General features: G+C 31.7%; 2 protein-coding genes across 2 annotated transcripts; both read right to left on the reverse strand.

Annotated features, from left to right (window-relative positions):
* Nucleotides 1–6,185: 6,185 nt before the first annotated feature.
* LOC133689755 (uncharacterized) lies at nt 6,186–10,784 on the reverse strand. The gene is made up of 8 exons (XM_062109769.1): nt 10,510–10,784; nt 10,150–10,243; nt 9,597–9,716; nt 9,453–9,501; nt 9,156–9,255; nt 8,968–9,029; nt 8,728–8,786; nt 6,186–6,639 (listed from the first exon to the last, which is right to left on the reverse strand). Exons 1-8 carry the CDS (start codon nt 10,659–10,661, stop codon nt 6,535–6,537), a joined length of 741 nt encoding a protein of 246 aa, XP_061965753.1. The 5' UTR covers nt 10,662–10,784; the 3' UTR covers nt 6,186–6,534.
* Nucleotides 10,785–15,046: 4,262 nt separating this feature from the next.
* LOC133688307 (F-box protein CPR1-like) lies at nt 15,047–16,325 on the reverse strand. The gene has a single exon (XM_062107744.1). It carries the CDS (start codon nt 16,282–16,284, stop codon nt 15,190–15,192), a length of 1,095 nt encoding a protein of 364 aa, XP_061963728.1. The 5' UTR covers nt 16,285–16,325; the 3' UTR covers nt 15,047–15,189.
* Between the last annotated feature and the right edge of the window lie 1,450 nt (nt 16,326–17,775).

The following is a 17,775-nucleotide window of genomic DNA, read 5'->3' on the forward strand; positions in this document are numbered from 1 at the left end:
ATCATGTAATGCATTCATGTTTTGTATAGGATTTCTAGTTGATTTTCTGTTAATTTGAACTAGCCTAACCTTGTCCCTTTTCTTTTTTATTTTTTTTTCATAGAATGGTTCCTTTTTTTTGGATCGAATTAACCGTGTTCATCATGCTGATATTTGTTTTGAAGAGAATTCATTTTGTTTTTTTCTTAGTTGAGAAGAGATCTTTCTACTTTGAACATGTTTGTTTTAGTGTTTTAAATGCAGTTTTTTTAAAATTTAAATTTTTTTTAATATTCTTAGATCGTTTTGATATGCTGATGTCAAAAATAATAATAATAAAAATATTATTTTGATGGATTTACAAGCGGAAATCACTTTGAAAGTAATCGTTATTGCAATGTTAAACAAATTTATATAAGAGATATATACTTAAAATGTTCGATAATATACTTAAAATGTTCGATAATAGACTTAGTTTCAATTTACATATAAGTTAGTCTAAAAATATACTTACCATCAAACAAAAAAATAAAAAATATATATATCTAAAAGTATATTAAAATCAAATATTTCACCTCATTATTATTTTTATAATGAAAATCGGGTGCAAGATGCAACCAAGCCATATAGAAAATAAAAACCTAAAAAAGAAGGAGAAAATATTGTTCACCTGGAAACAATTCATTGTGGATATAAATAATGTTTTTTATTAAGTTTATTTTTAGATAAATTTTATTCTTGAGTTAAATAAGATTGATTGGTTGAATATCCTTCCTTTCTTTTTTTTTTGTTTAATTTTCTGCAACGTTGCTCCAAGGGTTTTTAATGTCATCATGTATTTTTTTGCAGTGAGATTTGGATTGTCTCAGCAAGGTTTTCTGGTGGTAGACATTATCTACAGTACTGGAATAACAGTGAGTCTCTAATGATTTTTTTTTTCTCCTTTCAGATATGATATTAACATCTTATTTGTTTTAGTTAATTGCTATCAAATATTTTTTGTACGAATCATTTATTATCATTTTCTATAGTTTAAATCAGACTATTATATTATTTGATGTAATTGAATATAGTCAAGTTAATGACTTGCGTAAACATCTATATTATACATTAAAAAAAAAATGATAAGCTCGCGTGCTACTCAACATTCTAATTAACCCTATAATTATTAAGATTATATACTAAAAGAATTGGCATATGATTTAGCTTTTGCAAAACCTAAAAGGCAAATGGTGTTTCATGAATTAAGGCTTTTTCTTGAAAGTGCTAGTCTTCATTAACATCATCAAAACCTGGAGTGGCGTACATGTCATGACGAACACAATTTAATATGTTTCGACACAATCACATGCCAAGCAATATATTTGTTTGTACAAAATAATGTTGCCATATGAGAACATCAAGAGCCATCCAAGTAAGTTGAATGCAAATCTTGTACATTATTGTTTTGTTTATTTTCAAAGATTCTAATTAAGTACAATCAAGAGACAAGTTTTACCCTCTCTTCTTTTTTTTTGTTTGTTTGCTTTAAATTTTTTGCACATATGATTTTTTTTTTATTAATATTTTTAAATATGTCTAAAATTTTTGAGATGTATATATATTGATTTAAACATGAATAACTTGTTTAAAATTCGATAGAATTTAATCTTGATATATATACTAAAATCAACTTTAAATACTTTTTTCCAATAAAATTCACTATATAGATTAAAAAAAAAATTCCATGTAATTTGTATTCTAATTAATTTTCTATATACAGAAACTAATGGTGCCCAACTTCTTTTTGAATCGAAAAATAAAATAAAATAAAAATTGGTGGGAGCTTGGGTACCTACTACCTACACATATAATCATAGTAATAGGCTAAAGAAAGGCTAATTCATGGCACCTTTTGTGTATGTAAACAATAATGAAGGACTACTTTTCACTGTTGTGGTCAAATAATTTGCTATTTTTAGGGTATTTTTTTTATTTTTAGCTTTTCACTTTCTTTAAACCATAAAACAATTTCACAATGTAAGGATGGGCGTGGAGCCAAGCAAAAGCCAACAATGGTGTCTAGGCCGGTGCCTTAAATGGGGCCTTCAATCACCAACCATGATCATTGTTATCAAATGACCTCTCTTGGATGGTCCCACTAGAAAAAAAAAATTATTGAAACAATTTTGGTGTTATGGTTTTTATTTAATCCTATATTTTGATGGTAATATTTTCATTGAAGTTTTTATATTGAGATGAAGCTTTTGATTGAAATAAGTTATTCATGCATCGAGATTAAGAGGTTTACGAGGAAGAAGTGAAATTGATTCTATTTATATATTATCATTATAATAAAAAATAACATTTGTCAACCTTATAATTTATAAGAGTTTGGCCGGTTAAACTTGATTGATTCTTGATTTTGTTAAAATCTTGTTTAATTTATTTAAAAAAATTTAAAATAATATTATTTTAAGTTTTAAAAAAAAATTAAAACCACATTAATTAATCTAAATCAATTCTAATTAATTCATCAAACTCATAACTCAAGTCTTGAATTAATTCATTAACTATCATGTAAAATAACTTTGCAAAATAGGCTACTTTAAATAGATTCACGAAGAAATTCATATATATATATATATATATATATATATAATTTGGTGACTAAAAGAAAGTACCATGGATGGACCATGGTTTTACTTTTTCCTCCATTGATGTATATAAATGTGTTGATAAATAGCTCTGGGAACCGACCTTTCTAAAGATGGAGCTTTAGGTGGGCCAACGTGTAGATGCTTTCCAGGTAGGGCTCTCGTGGTGTTGGGACCCACTTTCAGCCGTCTGATTTGCCACGCTTGATCACAGTCACTGATCTGATCATGTCTTTTCAAAATATAGATTTTTCTCAATACCGAGCACCCCCAAATCATATAATTCCAAACCACCCCTCCTCAATTCTCAAAAACCTAAAAATAAAAAAGCCATTCTACATGTACTTGCCACTATATCCATGTCTTGCAAATATTGCAATTTGTTTTTGTAAAAAGATTTTAGTTTAGTATCATCTATGATCTTAGTTGGAAAAAATATTTTTTTCATAAATTCATTATGGATATGTATAATCTATTGCTTTTATTAGCATTAAAAGGAGAATATATGTACATATAAAAAACAAAAACATAATTGATTAGAAAGACAGAGACAAGATCTAAAATAAATATTTCTGTGATAATTTTGGATTAAATTTATAAGAAAAATATATTTTTTAATTTTAATTATAATATACACATTCCAGTTGACCGGATTTAATTCTAATTTTTTTGTTTCGAAACAAAAATACCTACGGAGCGGTTCGTTCTGCTCAAATATTCACAACCAAGAAACACTGGATTCTCTTACGGATAGGCTCTGAAAGGAGAAAGAGAAAGAAAGCTGGAGTGCTAACAAACGCCTATTATTGAATTCACCTACATGATAGTATCCATTTTATTTTGAATCTTAGGACAATAAAAAATAGTATTTGAATAGTTAAAAATAAAATAATATATATTTAAAACAACTTAAATTACATTCAAAATCTAAAAAAAAAGAGAAGGAAAAGGTAAATTTTGAAAAAAAAAAAAAAAACTCTCACATCTTAATAGAAATTCATATCCATGGTGACCAAGAAGCTTAAAAAACTTTGGTACTTTGAAAAAAAAAAAAAAGACGACTTTGGTGGTTAAAAGACCATAAAAGTTGGTGTTAACGAATATGTTACTCTCAATGTAAATGCAAGAAAGAAATGATGGACAGACAGACATATATATATATATATATATATATATATATATATATATATATATATATATATATATATATTTGCAGCTTGAAAAGTGTCATTATGAGATTTTGCATGACAATTCATCATCTTGTACCCTATGGTGGAGCTGCCATTCAACCACAATGTCTATTGTTGGACACCACTCCTATTATGATATTATAATAATATTTTTTATTTATAAATATATTTAAATAATATTTTTTTTATTTTTAAAATTATATTTTTAATATCAATACATTAAAATAATCTAAAAATATTAAAAAAAATTAATTTTAAATAAAAAACCTTAAAAACTTTGAAAATACGCGGCCGCGGCGCATTCCAAACTAGCTCTATATATATCTATTACATAGTATTGCTATAGATCCAAGATTGATGTTGGCCATGCATGTACTTTGCTTTATTACTTACTATGTATATTTAAGTTTAATAATTTTCTTTAATTCGTGACATTATAGAATATTGTCTAGAAGTGGGTTTTTCATCAAGTAAATCATCGATGTATTCTACTGTTATTTTATTATATGAATCTAAAAATAATATATTCTCAAGATTTTTTTAAAAAAAGGAAAAACAAAATCATTTTAATTTTTTTAAAATATAAATTAGGTTTTAACAAGATTATAAATTTATTTTTTGATCCATCAAATTTGACAAGGTTAGTTCTATTTAAAACTCAACTGGGTTAGGTCTAAAGCTAAGCACATGAATGAATTGATTCGCCGAGTTTAATAACATTATTGTTGAACGTAAGAGAAATTAAATTATAGTATAGAAGAGAACAAGAGGAGGGTTGCATTTCCCATGTACACACTGTAAAGTGAGAAAAGAAAAGTTGATGGAAAGATGGGAGGATGATAGGTATCCTGGAAACGGGACCCCATGAGATTTTGAGCCGTTAACCATTCTTTCAACAAATAAGAACATGCATGCCACTTGGATTTTAATTTTTTCTTTTTAATTATAGTTGTCCAGACCAGTTTAGATATATCTTAATTAATCTCTCGAGATCTTTAATAGTTTTAAAATTTATAACGCTTGAATTAATAATTTTTATAAAACAAAATTAAAATCTAATCAATTAAAATACACCCGTTACGTAATTTCAAATCTCTTAATATCACGGGATAGCTAAATGGCTTCTTGTTCTTTATGTGATATTGTGATTACATGAGCATCCCAATGGACATGCAATGTATAACATATAAAAACATAAATATAAAAATAATAAAAACATATTTTATTGAAGACATATTTATAAATTTGTAGAGATTTAAAGTGATTTTTTATATTTTTAAACTAGAAAATACATAAAAATATGTTTTTTTTTATTCTCATTCTATCTGTGTCAGTAATCTAATTGGATTTTTGATAGATAGACAAATAATACTAATATCCTTAAACTATAATTCCCTCCCTTTAAAATGCTTTTTCCTTTGCATGTGTGCACCATTAAGGCCAGGCAAGCCTGGCATTGATTAGAGAGAGAGAGAGAGAGTTTCAACAGTATATTGGGTCTTATCTGCTATAATTACCTTTTGTTTTTTGGCTGCTAAGATTCCAATTTAGTTTGGTATAAGCAATTTTCAAACAGACTTTCAATGCCATATCAGGAAACTCTATATCAGGTAGTTGTACGCATGACACAAGCGTACAACTCTTCCAAGCACGCAATATATAGGAAGCTATCAGTAACAAGTCAAGAAGCAGCTTCTTCTGGACACAGTTTTTTTTTTCAAGTTTAGGGACTTGCAGCTCTTCCTTCTCTCATGATTCAACAAATCTTGTAGGCAGCGTCTGATTATTGTTTGGGATAAAAAAATTTAACAGAGATGACATGTTTCTCGAGGAGAAAACTCACTCCAAAATTATAATAAAAATATATTTATTTTTGTCTATGTTTCTTGTTATGAAATAGCAACCAAAACGTAACTCAATGAATCAAAAGATAAGAGCACAGTAATGAGCTAAATAATTGCTCCAGTGAATGGAACGTCCAGCTTGAGAGGGACCTCCATTTCGAGAGTGGCCCAGGGATTGCTTTACGCTGCTAAAATCTCTGCTATAACCTGGCAATCTACTTGGTCAGCAGATAAAGTGTTAATAAAAGAGCAGGAAGGCTCCGACAGCAAACATCAAAGGAAGGTTTCAATTAGCACAAGTTTCCACATTAAAAGTTACGTAGGTTTCCACCAATGTTGAATGTCAGCTTAGCTGAATCTGTTTAGCTTTTGAATCGTTTAAAGTTCCCACCATATATGATGACTATCAAGTAATATACACTAAACCCTCAAGAAAAAAAAAGAGAAAAACATCGGATTGCTAAGCCCACTAGATAAAGGCGTTATTGGTTAGTCCAATCGCAGAAAAAAGATGGAAAAGATACAAAGATTAAGCATTGCCTAAAATATTGAGCGTCATCACATTAATAGTAATTGATTTGATTGCATGCCATTATATATGCTGCAAATGCTCTTGGCTAGCATGCTGAAAGACTGGCGTCGCGCAATTTTACAGGGAAAGCACGTTATTACCACCAGCAGTGTGGAAAATTTCTCCAATGGTTATGATAAAAACTAGTATTCAATCTAAATACCACAATGATGATTCACTGGCTCTTATAATTGTTAAAACTCTTGCCAACATGCAGCCATTGAGTGAGCAAAATTCCAGTAAGAATCCATGAAATAACAGGGGAGCCTCGTCGAGCAGAAACTCGTGTGGCAGCTGACTCCTGTTGACAATGTTCAGCTGATAAGTTTTTTCAACGCTGCTTCAGCACGCTGCTCAAATTTTGGTAGGGCCCATTCATGCTGAATTATGTCAAGGCCGTCTTTCTCAGCACTCAAGTTCTGAGGAGAACGCAAATAGACAAGATTACAAGTCAATAGTTTTTGCTCAACATTATACATACAAATGGCATTTATCGAGTTAAGAACATGAAAGAGAAGTTATACAATCCTAAATTCTCTCTATTAGCACATCTCATACTGCAACCATACATTTAACTGATTACAAAGCAAGGCCAGTGAACATCTTGCCAAATAAATTTAATTTTGATCTTATAAAGTACAAATCAGCCCCAACAATTCCAATCCCTTTGGAAAATGTAATGCCTATATTCACACCTTTCCAGATTTGCCAATTCTGGTCTAAATTTCAACTAGCAAAAACAGGGTCAACTGTCTGTCAGGGTCCCATTGGAAAGATTCTCACCAGTTACAAATCAAACCCCTAAACGTGCAAGAGACATTTCTAAAGTAGTGAAGAAAAGCAAGCCAATGCTGCTCAGAAAAGCTAGTTAGTGATTATGTTGACATGCTTAGCAAATTTAAAACGAATTAAAGTAAGCTTCATGAAAAGCCCCACATGCCTAATCATGTATCCCTATGACCCAAACTTAGAAGTAGCATAACAGCTGCCACATGAAGAGCAAAAGATTGACCAGGGAAGCAAAATGATGGCAGCAGCTAAAAGAGAGGCTAGCCAAATAGTGAATGGAAAGAGACATAATCTTGTTCACCACCCTTTCTCCTGAATCAAGCAAGGCCTAACTGTACAATGGACCTCATATTATTATTAAGTTGCCAGACAAGCATTAATCCACAGCTGACCAAAACCAACCTGAGATGGCAAACCTAGGACCAGTACTGAGTAAATTAAGCAGGCCAGAGGCAACCTCTAGGCTGTCATCTCTATTACTCACTGACTTAAAAGATTCCTACCTGCAATATTCCTTTTTACAATCCATCAATCAAATCAGTCTAATCAACCTCTAGGCTGTCATCTCTATTACTCACTTAGAGCTTTATTATTTGAAGGAACATTTGATAACAAAACGAGCTCTATAGACCACTAATCTCTTGGTAGATGAAATTTACATATTTCTCACAAAATATGAATCAATTTCAAGTGCCTGTTGAAACCTTTAAATAGACACGATATCAATGATAGGAGGACTTCCTTTGCCCCCAAACCAGATAACAGGGGGTTCATAGAAATCTAAATATTGGCTTTTCCCAGAAGGGAAAAACATAAGGAGAAAAAAGGCAAGCTGCATAACAGACAGTTTAGCTAACTGGAACACAAAAGGTGCTATTAATGACTCAATATGATAGGCAAAGCCTGCAGCTGATATAACATGAAAAGGTGCTATTAATGACTTAGACATCATATGGTATTACAGACAACGTTGACAACAGGCAAGACACAATGAAGAATCCACCCCTGTACCAGTTACCTAAACACCAGCAACAGCGCTCGCAGCGAGTCTATATGGAAGTGATCTACTTCTAATGAGTCCTTCAAACCCCATCAAGAACTCACAAAAAGACTTGATGGTCTTGCTTAGTTGGTACTTGATAAACACTTGTTGCCTCCAGCACCAAATCACTGGTTCAAATTTTAGTTGTACTTATAAATGTTTGAACTCTCCAACTTGCTTATGGTCAAACAGTTTCTTAATTTCTTTTACTCATTGAAACAATAAGACTTACATGCAGTAGTTAAGATGGTCCAACTAGCATTTCAAACAGGACAGCTTGATTCAACTCTCAACCATATATCTATTCAGATCTGAGGTGCTAGTAAAACCACTGAATCTAAAGATTTTGTGCATGACAGAATTATAAAGATGTATCATTCCTTTGATTCTTTCTATACAGTGATAGTAGCACAATTAAATAAACAGTTGCTACTTAACTAAAAAGCTGTGGTGTTCCAGTGGCAGGGGCACAACCTTGGCTCAAAGTTAGATTTAGGACAGTAAAATAGATATCAGCAAATCAACATGCAAAGGGATTTCTTTGACTAATAACAGTCATATTGCAATTGATGTATCAAGGACGCTATTAATAACTAAATCTGTTCAAGAAGATCATGTGCATCAGTTTAAATTCTTCAAGCTAAAATGCTCAATAGAGAACCAGTTAAGTTTGTACCTTGGTTGGATCCATACCAAAACCACTCATTTGCATCATACGCTGTGTATCATCCATGGCTGCATTATAAATATCATATTTGAGCATCTAGAGAGAGTAAATCCAGAAATCCTAAAGTATGCAAAACTCCAATCCATGCTTCTAGATTCTTGCACCAACGATTTAGCAAGAGAAGCAAGCAGCATGCAGATTCTCAGTCAAAATAGATATAACCATGAAAATTTATAAAATAATACTAACCATTTTCTTCACCCAGAATGAGACTAAATAAACCCCTTAATCCAAACAAATTAAGGAAATACCTGCAAATGAAAGTGATTGTGGATAATTAGAATTATTAAACTAGGCAAATGTCCACAAATTCTCTAGAAAAAGCTTTTCAACAGTTCTTTTGAAGTACAACTTCTCATTCAAAAATGCGGACATACCATGACCGACTGCTGACATAGCTAACATCCACGGTACTCAAATCAATCCCATTTTGCAACATTGATCTGAATCTCTGAGTCAGTGGAAACGGTATCTTGGCTGCAGGGAATAAGAGATCATTAACAAAGTCGTAAAGATCAAATCGAGTACAAATTTATGATCAAAAAAGGTTATATATTATCTATATAAGAGTATTAAATGTACAGATAAGCCATAGCAAGGTATCAAGGACATAAAACATAGTTTAAGAATCAAAAAGCTAAAAACAGTGAAAAAAAGAAAGAAAGAAAACTAACCTGCAACAAATCCAGAGAAGAAAAAGTTAACCCATGCAAAGGTAAGGGTCTGGCCAGCAGGAAAAAATAAGAAACCACCAAGTCAATTATCTTGTTTGAATAGACATGTCAGAGAATGACAAAAAGCTATTAAACAGTTAATACCTGGGGTATAATCATAGAAAGGTTTTTCTTCATCATATCCATGGCCATATTTGGGTCGGAGAACATTTGTGCTTGTGGATTTTGACCTTGGCCCTTAGGAACATGCAATAATCCATTTTCCTAATAAAAAAGAATAAACTTTCAATTTAGCATCTGACCTTCTAAAAATGAAAACTTCAAGCTAGCATCAGGATTATGCACCCTAAGTAAAGCTCCGAAATATCAAAACTGAGGAGCACAAACAAAGTATGGCAACCTGGCATATATCAAAAACCCATCTAACTCCTTCTAAAAATCAGTATGAATCATGTCAAAACTATTTGGAAATTTAAGAAGTTTACCATCAATCAGAATTTCAGCTTCAACCAACTTTAAGAAATACACCACAACTAACCACAGAATCCACTGAATCCCAAATCTCTTTTACAATTACACTAGCACAAAATTAACCACAAAGCATAACCAATTTAGATACTTCCACAAATAATAAACAAATCCAACATTCAATCACCCAAAATCAAACAGGCCAAAAACAATAAAAATAAATCAAAACCTCATTGCTAAAATAAGCCCTTCGTGCTCGAAAAGACTTGGAAGGTATAAAGTTAGCTCCAGCTCGCAAGTTCCTAGCTCTTATAACAACTTGCCTGCAACAAAATCAGAAAAAGAAACAAACTTTAACACTAATCAAGATTTTCGTTGTTTTTCAATAACGTACAAAAATAAATCGCCGAAACCATCAAAAATCACAAAAATAAACAGAATTTAGCACTAAACAGAGAATTCATGACATGGGTTTTCAATAACTACCAAAAATACACCAAAACCAGCACAAAAAACAATATAAATCCCAAAAAAAGACAAACTTTAGCACTTAACAGAGATTCTGTGACCTGGGTTTTTGATAGCTTACCCTTCTCTAACAACTTTAGCATCTGGGTTTTGCTGAGATCGCATAAGCTTTGAAACAAAGTAACGAAGAATCCCAATAAGAATCATCACCACTGTTAATGGGATCAGTACCCAATCTCTTATAGCTGTGTCTAACACTAGATCTTCTGCCATTGATTTGTTGATTGGACCACAGCAAAACCAGAAACAAAAATTTGATCTTCAGAGTGATTAATGTTGTCTTTGTTCTTTGGTTCTGGTCTTTGTATTTATCAGTTTGGTTTTTATCGAAGGTGAAGGGATGTGAGTGTCTTTGTGGGAATAGATTCGTGGTATTTCTGTCTTTCGCTATAGTTGAGATGTTAAAACGCAGAGTTTTCAGTTTTGATTAGATGACAAATTATTAGTTGCCACGTGTAAGTTTCAGGTGTGTTTAGTTACCGAAAACATTTTATTTCTTTTTTCTTTTTTTTTAATTTTTTTTTTCAATGAAAATTAGAAAACAAATTAATTTGTTAAAAATAAAGATAAATTTCTCACTTAAAAACTAATAAATTAAAATTACAATTATTTTTCTTATAAAATCAAATTCACATTATTTTTCCCTAATTTTTTTTTATCTTCGTAGAAAGCTTTCATGATAAGATCACTTTCTTCTCAAGATAAAACCCTCACATTTAGTTTCTTCATCAAATCAGAAAATTAATTTCATCTTTTAACTTGCATCCAGCTTTTCATCTTCAAAAAAAATTATTTGACTTGATATTCTACATAAAAATTATAATCCTGAATGAGTAGATGATTTTGGGCTTTTGAATTGCATGATTTCAATATCTAAGACTTAAAATATGCTCATTTAAATATGTAGTGTGAAAGCATAGAATTCTACTACAATTAGGATTTCGGTTCGGTTTTGCAAGTCTGATTAAAGGTCCAAACAAACTTGGATTTCTGCTCATAATACCTTTCTAGAAAGCTTGATATATGTATTTTAACTTTCATTCAGCCACCATTCGCGTTATGAAATTAAAATTTGATGAAAAACTTGTCACAATAAGTAAGGTCCGGAACATAAAATGCAGAAATTCTTATCTTTTAGCAATTAATTTATAAAATCTTTTAATTATATCAAAGTCATAAAAATAACTTCCAGTAACCTCAATTAAGCTCAAAACACATTAAAAATCATAATGTAAAAGTAAAACACACACACACACACACATATATATATATATTGCACTTACCACATTTATAATAGTCATCTTAAAACTTTATATTTGTGATAATTTAATTGTAATATATTAATTTTATTTTATTCAAATTAAAAATTATCTGGAACAAGTTATATTGTTATCTCAAAAAAATATTTATATTAGACTTAAATTAAAAATCAAGTTTATGAAACTAAGTTAAATATATATATAAAAAATAATTTTAATTTTTTACATTGATAAAATCGCTTGTATAAAAGAAAAAATTGTATTCTTCATATTTTTTTATTTGAAAAAAAAGTGAAAAACTTGTTTTGAAGAACTTTGAATAACTTTTAAAACTAGTTTTTCAATTTTTTGGATGGAAGAATATTGAATTTTAACATGAAGTTCCAATTTTTCTTTTTAGTTTTTGAAGAAATTAGAATATCACTCTTATATATTATCTATCTTGGTTTGGTTTGTTTTTGGGTAATAGTGTTTGATGACCTTTGGAATTGGGCTCATGGTATTGAGATCTTCTCATAAGATTTATACAATCCAAAAGGATGGGAAACAAATTACAAATGTAAAGTTTAGAATGCTTATGTTTTCAGCATGGATACAATGATCAATATGATGAGCAAATTTATTAATAAAAAAAAAGATTACTTATTTTCATGTTTATAAATGATATAAGAGACATTAGCATTATAACAATATATCTATGAAAGAGAGCAATCAGACCATGATTATCAGAAATTCTATCATTATTATATTTAAGGGCAGAGCTAGGATAATTTTACCAATTTTGGTCCTAAAATTTAAGGTTGTTCTTCTTCTAAGAAGGCATATGATTAATGGGTTTTTTTCTTTTGCAGGGGCCTGAGCCCCACTTGCCACCCTGTCTCCACCCCTGACTATAGCAATGATCAAATTCCATCCCAAAGAATGTGATCATGCTAATGAGGTTTTTCAATGCTGATGAGCTTATTTGCCACAACAATGTCGACAAGTCCATGAGCAACCTTATATACTCAATGACACCATCTCCAGAATTCTTTAAAATGATTGCTTCTAAATCTCTCAACATATCACATGAATAGTAGTAGCTATAAAGCCTCGATTTTGTAATCAACTAGTCTCACAACAACACATAATTGATAATTACAATTGGTTCCTACTATGCACAAGTCTCCTTGGGTGAGCCTTCTGTCCAGGTTTACAAGAACGCCAAGAAAATCTGTGGTTGTCTTCTCCAGCTTTCCTTCGTCACCCATATGTCAATGTTTCCAATGACACGACTAGAATTTAAGCGAAGGCATTGTCCAGGACGCCCAAATTCCTGTTGGAACAAGCAGAACCTTCTAAAATAGGCAGTGGCACCGTACGAAACTCTTCTCTTCGGACATTAAATTCAATGATACTCGATTCATGCCTTCTCCATAAAATGTGTTTGGTTGATTGATGAAGATAAAAATATAAAATAAATTTATTTTAGAAAAGTTTTTTAGTGAGTTTCAGTTATTTCAGAGCAGGAAAACATATCTCCTCTATCTTCATTATCTTGTTTTTTCTGTCTCGAGATAGTCAACAAATGCTACCTAAGGGAGTCATCGTTGGCCGAATCATGTCCAAATGCATTCATATTCAACTTTAACAGAGTCAATAGGTGTGAGAGGGATGTCAAATTTCTTGGTTAGAGGGTTCCACAATGCAATCTTGGGTAATGTTTCCCAGATCGTTTGTGTAGGCTGTATTTGTCTGGCTGTTGACGAACGCCAAGCAAACCATTGCAAGAGCCCAATATTCTGGTCCTACACTCTGTAGGGCTTTGAGTTTTATGGTTTGGCAACGAGAACCAAGGGCAGCATAATAGACCTTTCCATCCTGAAGAATGAGGTGAGTTCAGTGTTGTTATTGACAGAGTTTCTAAGGTGAAATTTGGCGAAACATTCACTATCGATCATCGAACACTATGAGTACAGATAATGAAAGAAAGCAGGTAATGCTAGCAAGGTGTGAGTAGCAAGGCGCAAGTCAAGTGGCAGAAACGTGTGGGGGTAAGTGGGTGGTTCAAGTCCAAGAAAGTGGAACTTAAATTGTTGTATAATCTGAAAAGTGGATATAAAGCTTTGGAAGATAATTTTGAACTTTAGCTAAGAAAGCCAAGAACGATCCAAAGTCCCTAAAAAATTTTGAAGGCATGAAAAACTCTAGATTTCTACCTTTTGCTATATGCTGCGTCATTTATGGTTTGACTCCAAGAACCGATGGTAACAGAGAGGTTCTCTTAATCTTCGTTAATAGAGATAAATAGTTCTGTCGTGCTGCTGTTAAGGACATAGTTGCTATCAAACTTGCTGAGGTGAAATTGGATGAAAATTTTGCTGTCAAACTCTTGACAGGTAAGTGGCATGACACGAGAGCAAGTATATCCTCTGGTAGACTCATAATGGTTTCGATCGATTTGATTCCGTGTTTGTGTGTATCAAGGTTTTTAATTTAATGTTTTGTTTCTCGAGAACAAGAGAAGGGAAGCTTGCCTTTCAAATGGGGCGAGTTTTCCTTAACTTCCTTCGAGGCTGGATTTTGTATACTAGTACTGTATGTGTATCCATGTTGTATTTTATTTTATTGCTTATCGCTTGATTTCTTGATTGAATGTTTAATACTTCCTTGGCTATTTACATAGTCTTAAATCTCAGCATAACAAGGATTCTACTTGCTAGAAAATAAAATAATCCTAATCTAATCTAATAGTTGTAACACTCAGAAGTCAGAAGTCCTCGATTCAGAGACCTAGTTCTGCCAAGTTTGGTTGCTGTCTTCGAGGCTGTTGCGGCCACATATAATACCTCTCCAGATCCCTCCCGCGAGGACTTCCAGCACCGACCTACTGCTGCAAACTTCCTCCTGCTGGATTATTCTTTGCTGCTGTTTCCTCTTGATTTCTGCTGCTGCCTTCTGCCGTATAGCTTCTCCTGACTGGTTCTCATAAGAAGCACAGCACTCTCCTATTTTATTTCAAATCCTAATCGTGCCCATGAAATATTTACTTTATATTCACAAAAATTAGGAAGGCTGTCTGTAGCTTGCAGGTTTTTAATTGATTTAAAACACACAAAGTGAGTTTGCAAGGAGGTTACGGGTTCAAATCATCTTTTTCAAGAACTTAAGCTTAAAAAATACCCCATGGTAAGAGGAGGTCAGAGTATCCTCTCAATACACAGCTAATTACTAACAATTGACCCTAATCTAGATAGCCTAACTATTGATTGTGGGATGCGCGCACACAGAGAGAAATAGAGAGGGGAAGTTTTGCTCTGAGAAGTAATTAGGAAATCTTTATTCTACAAAACTGAGAAATTTTATAAAACTACAAAATTAAGTAAAAACTCAAAACCTTGACAGCCGAATTACGAAATTAAATGCTTAAGAAACTTAATTAAAATTAATCCGTTACTTGAACCATTAACTAACTTCCAAATCCCAACTAGGTCATGCCCTTTTCAGCCCTGATGATAATCAAAAGGTGAAACCAGGCTTCCCACAATAGGAGTCACTAAAAATCTTCGAGGAACTCCACGAATAGGATTGATGATTCTGTAGCTATCCTTCTTAGGATCATGCAGAATTCTTGCTTTTTCACCTGCCTCGATCAGGATTTCACCATTCTTCAAAATAGTCAGGGGCTTCAATAAGATATAGTTGTAGTTCTCAACTCTCCAAGGCAGCTTAATCACAAACCGCAATTCCCAGGAATCCGTCACTCCATACTCTTTCATGGACCAAATGTGAGCCTCATCATATTTTGAAAGATAGAAGGTTGATAGCAATCCATCAAACACACTTACCTCCATGTGAAGTTCATCATTATAATTCACATTAGGCTGAGGAATCTCCTTGAACTCTTCTTTGCTCATGTCATAAGAAACTATCAGATACCTCCCCGTTCTTCCGAGCCCGATAGTTGCTTTCCAGATAAGAAAATCATTGCCAAGCCAGATAGCAGCTTTATAGCCCAGATGGTATGGGATAGCTCCAATATCCTTCCACTCACCAGCTTTCAAAGAGTAGACTCTAGCCTCACATTCATAAGAGTCAATGTCAATAAAAGGCTTATCATATATATAAACACACCTTATGACCTTGTAATCATCTTCTGCTTGATGATAACCAAACCCCATCGTGGTGAAAGAGTTCTCAACTGCGGCGATATCGAAACCCGAGAACGGAAGGTGTTTGAAAACCCCAGTAGAGGGATTCAAGAGAAAGATATCCTGATTGCACTGTTGGTCCGAAATGCAAAGTATGCCATTGCATGAACCAGAAATTTCAACTTTTTCTAAGCACAGTGAAAAGGGCAATGGCAGCCTTCTAGCTTTGCTCCATTCTTCATCTTCAACGTAGAAAAGCTTGGAGTCATGCTTCAGGACAAGATTTGGGTTCTTCAAATTTGCTCTTTTGAGATGCTGCTTAACAAATTCTGGATTGCCAAGGAATGCAAGCATGGACTTGGATACACTCTTGAATCTTGTAAGAGACTTGACAGGCAGTCTAGTAAGAATATCAGAGATAATATCACTCGGAATGTTAGCTGACATTTCAGTGAATGCAGAGCTGCTGGTGGATGCTGAACTTGTTGAACTCATTTTTCGCTACTGGTATATTGTGAGTCTAATCGTTTGGTAAGAATGGAGAAGAATATTGGGTATATAAGGACAAAGAAGGAGGGCTCAGTGGCCATAATGCCATAAAAGGAGAATATCTAAGTAGATTATGATCTAATTGTTGGAGAGAATCCAAAATTTATGACCAATATCTTGTCATTTGGCCAATGTACAAAATCATATCAATGAAATTTTAGAAAGTAAATCTATATAAAATTGTGAAAAAGTTGAGGAGATCTAGTGATTACTATCTTTATTAGCACATTAATGGATGCATTTTATTTATTTATGAATATGATGCAATTTGTTTCCTGTTTTTAAATGTGATTTCTTAAGTGAAATTTGTCAAACTAGTTAAAATACTATATAGTATCATGGTTGATGTGATTTAACAATTTCACTTAACATGTCAAGAAATTTAAAATTGTATTTTTTTACTGATAGTAAAATATAAAAGATGAAAGGAAGGAAGATTTATTCCATTGTTAAAGCAACAAAGAGCAAAAAAAAAACAAAAATTGTTGAAGCCTCCAAGATTTTTAGATTTTCTAGAATTTCTTTAAGCCATTTGTGCATTTCAAGTAAGATAAACTATTTAGAAATTTCTAAATTTTACGATCGTTGTGACGTTACATAAATATGATATTATCACATTTATACAGATATAGTATTATTAGATATGAAATTATGTATAAAATACTAAACATTAGATTTGAAATTAATTGTGAATATCTACATCACAGATATCAAAATTTCAAGTATATCCTTATTTCTTGCTAGTTAACACTATATAATGTTATATTGGTCATTTAACTTTCGTCTCATCACAGGTTATAAATTTTTTTTTTAAAAAAATACTAGATATGCAAGATGCTTCAATGTACTTTTTACATGAAAAAATTCAAAATATAAATTGAAAAATATATATAAGCAAGATCAAGATATTTAATAATATAAAAGAAACATGTATCTAATTGTGTTTCTGATCTTATTTATCTAAATAAATAGATGATAAATTCATATTTTTAAAAACTCATGATTTAAAAAATAAACACAAATGAAACTGACTGAATAAACTCACACCATAAAAAATATTACACAAGGTCAAACACATCAACAATATAATTTAAAAATGAATATTTTTTTATTTTAAAAAATAAACTTTATTTGTATTAAAAATATTATAGACGAGTTAGAATAATATTTTGAAAAATGAAATAGAAACATAATAACTAAAAAACCTTATATTAAAAAAAGGCATGCAAAAATTGTGACTTAGGTAACGAGATCAGAATAAACATATATAAAAAACTTGAAAATCGAAAACTAATGTTAAAAAAACTAATGTGGAACAATAAGATCGTACGAAGCCGAATTCCTAATAAATTAAATGTTAAAAGATGAAATCAGAAAAAAAATTTAATT

This window comes from Populus nigra, chromosome 3 (assembly GCF_951802175.1).
Source record: "Populus nigra chromosome 3, ddPopNigr1.1, whole genome shotgun sequence".
Classification (NCBI taxonomy): domain Eukaryota; kingdom Viridiplantae; phylum Streptophyta; class Magnoliopsida; order Malpighiales; family Salicaceae; genus Populus; species Populus nigra.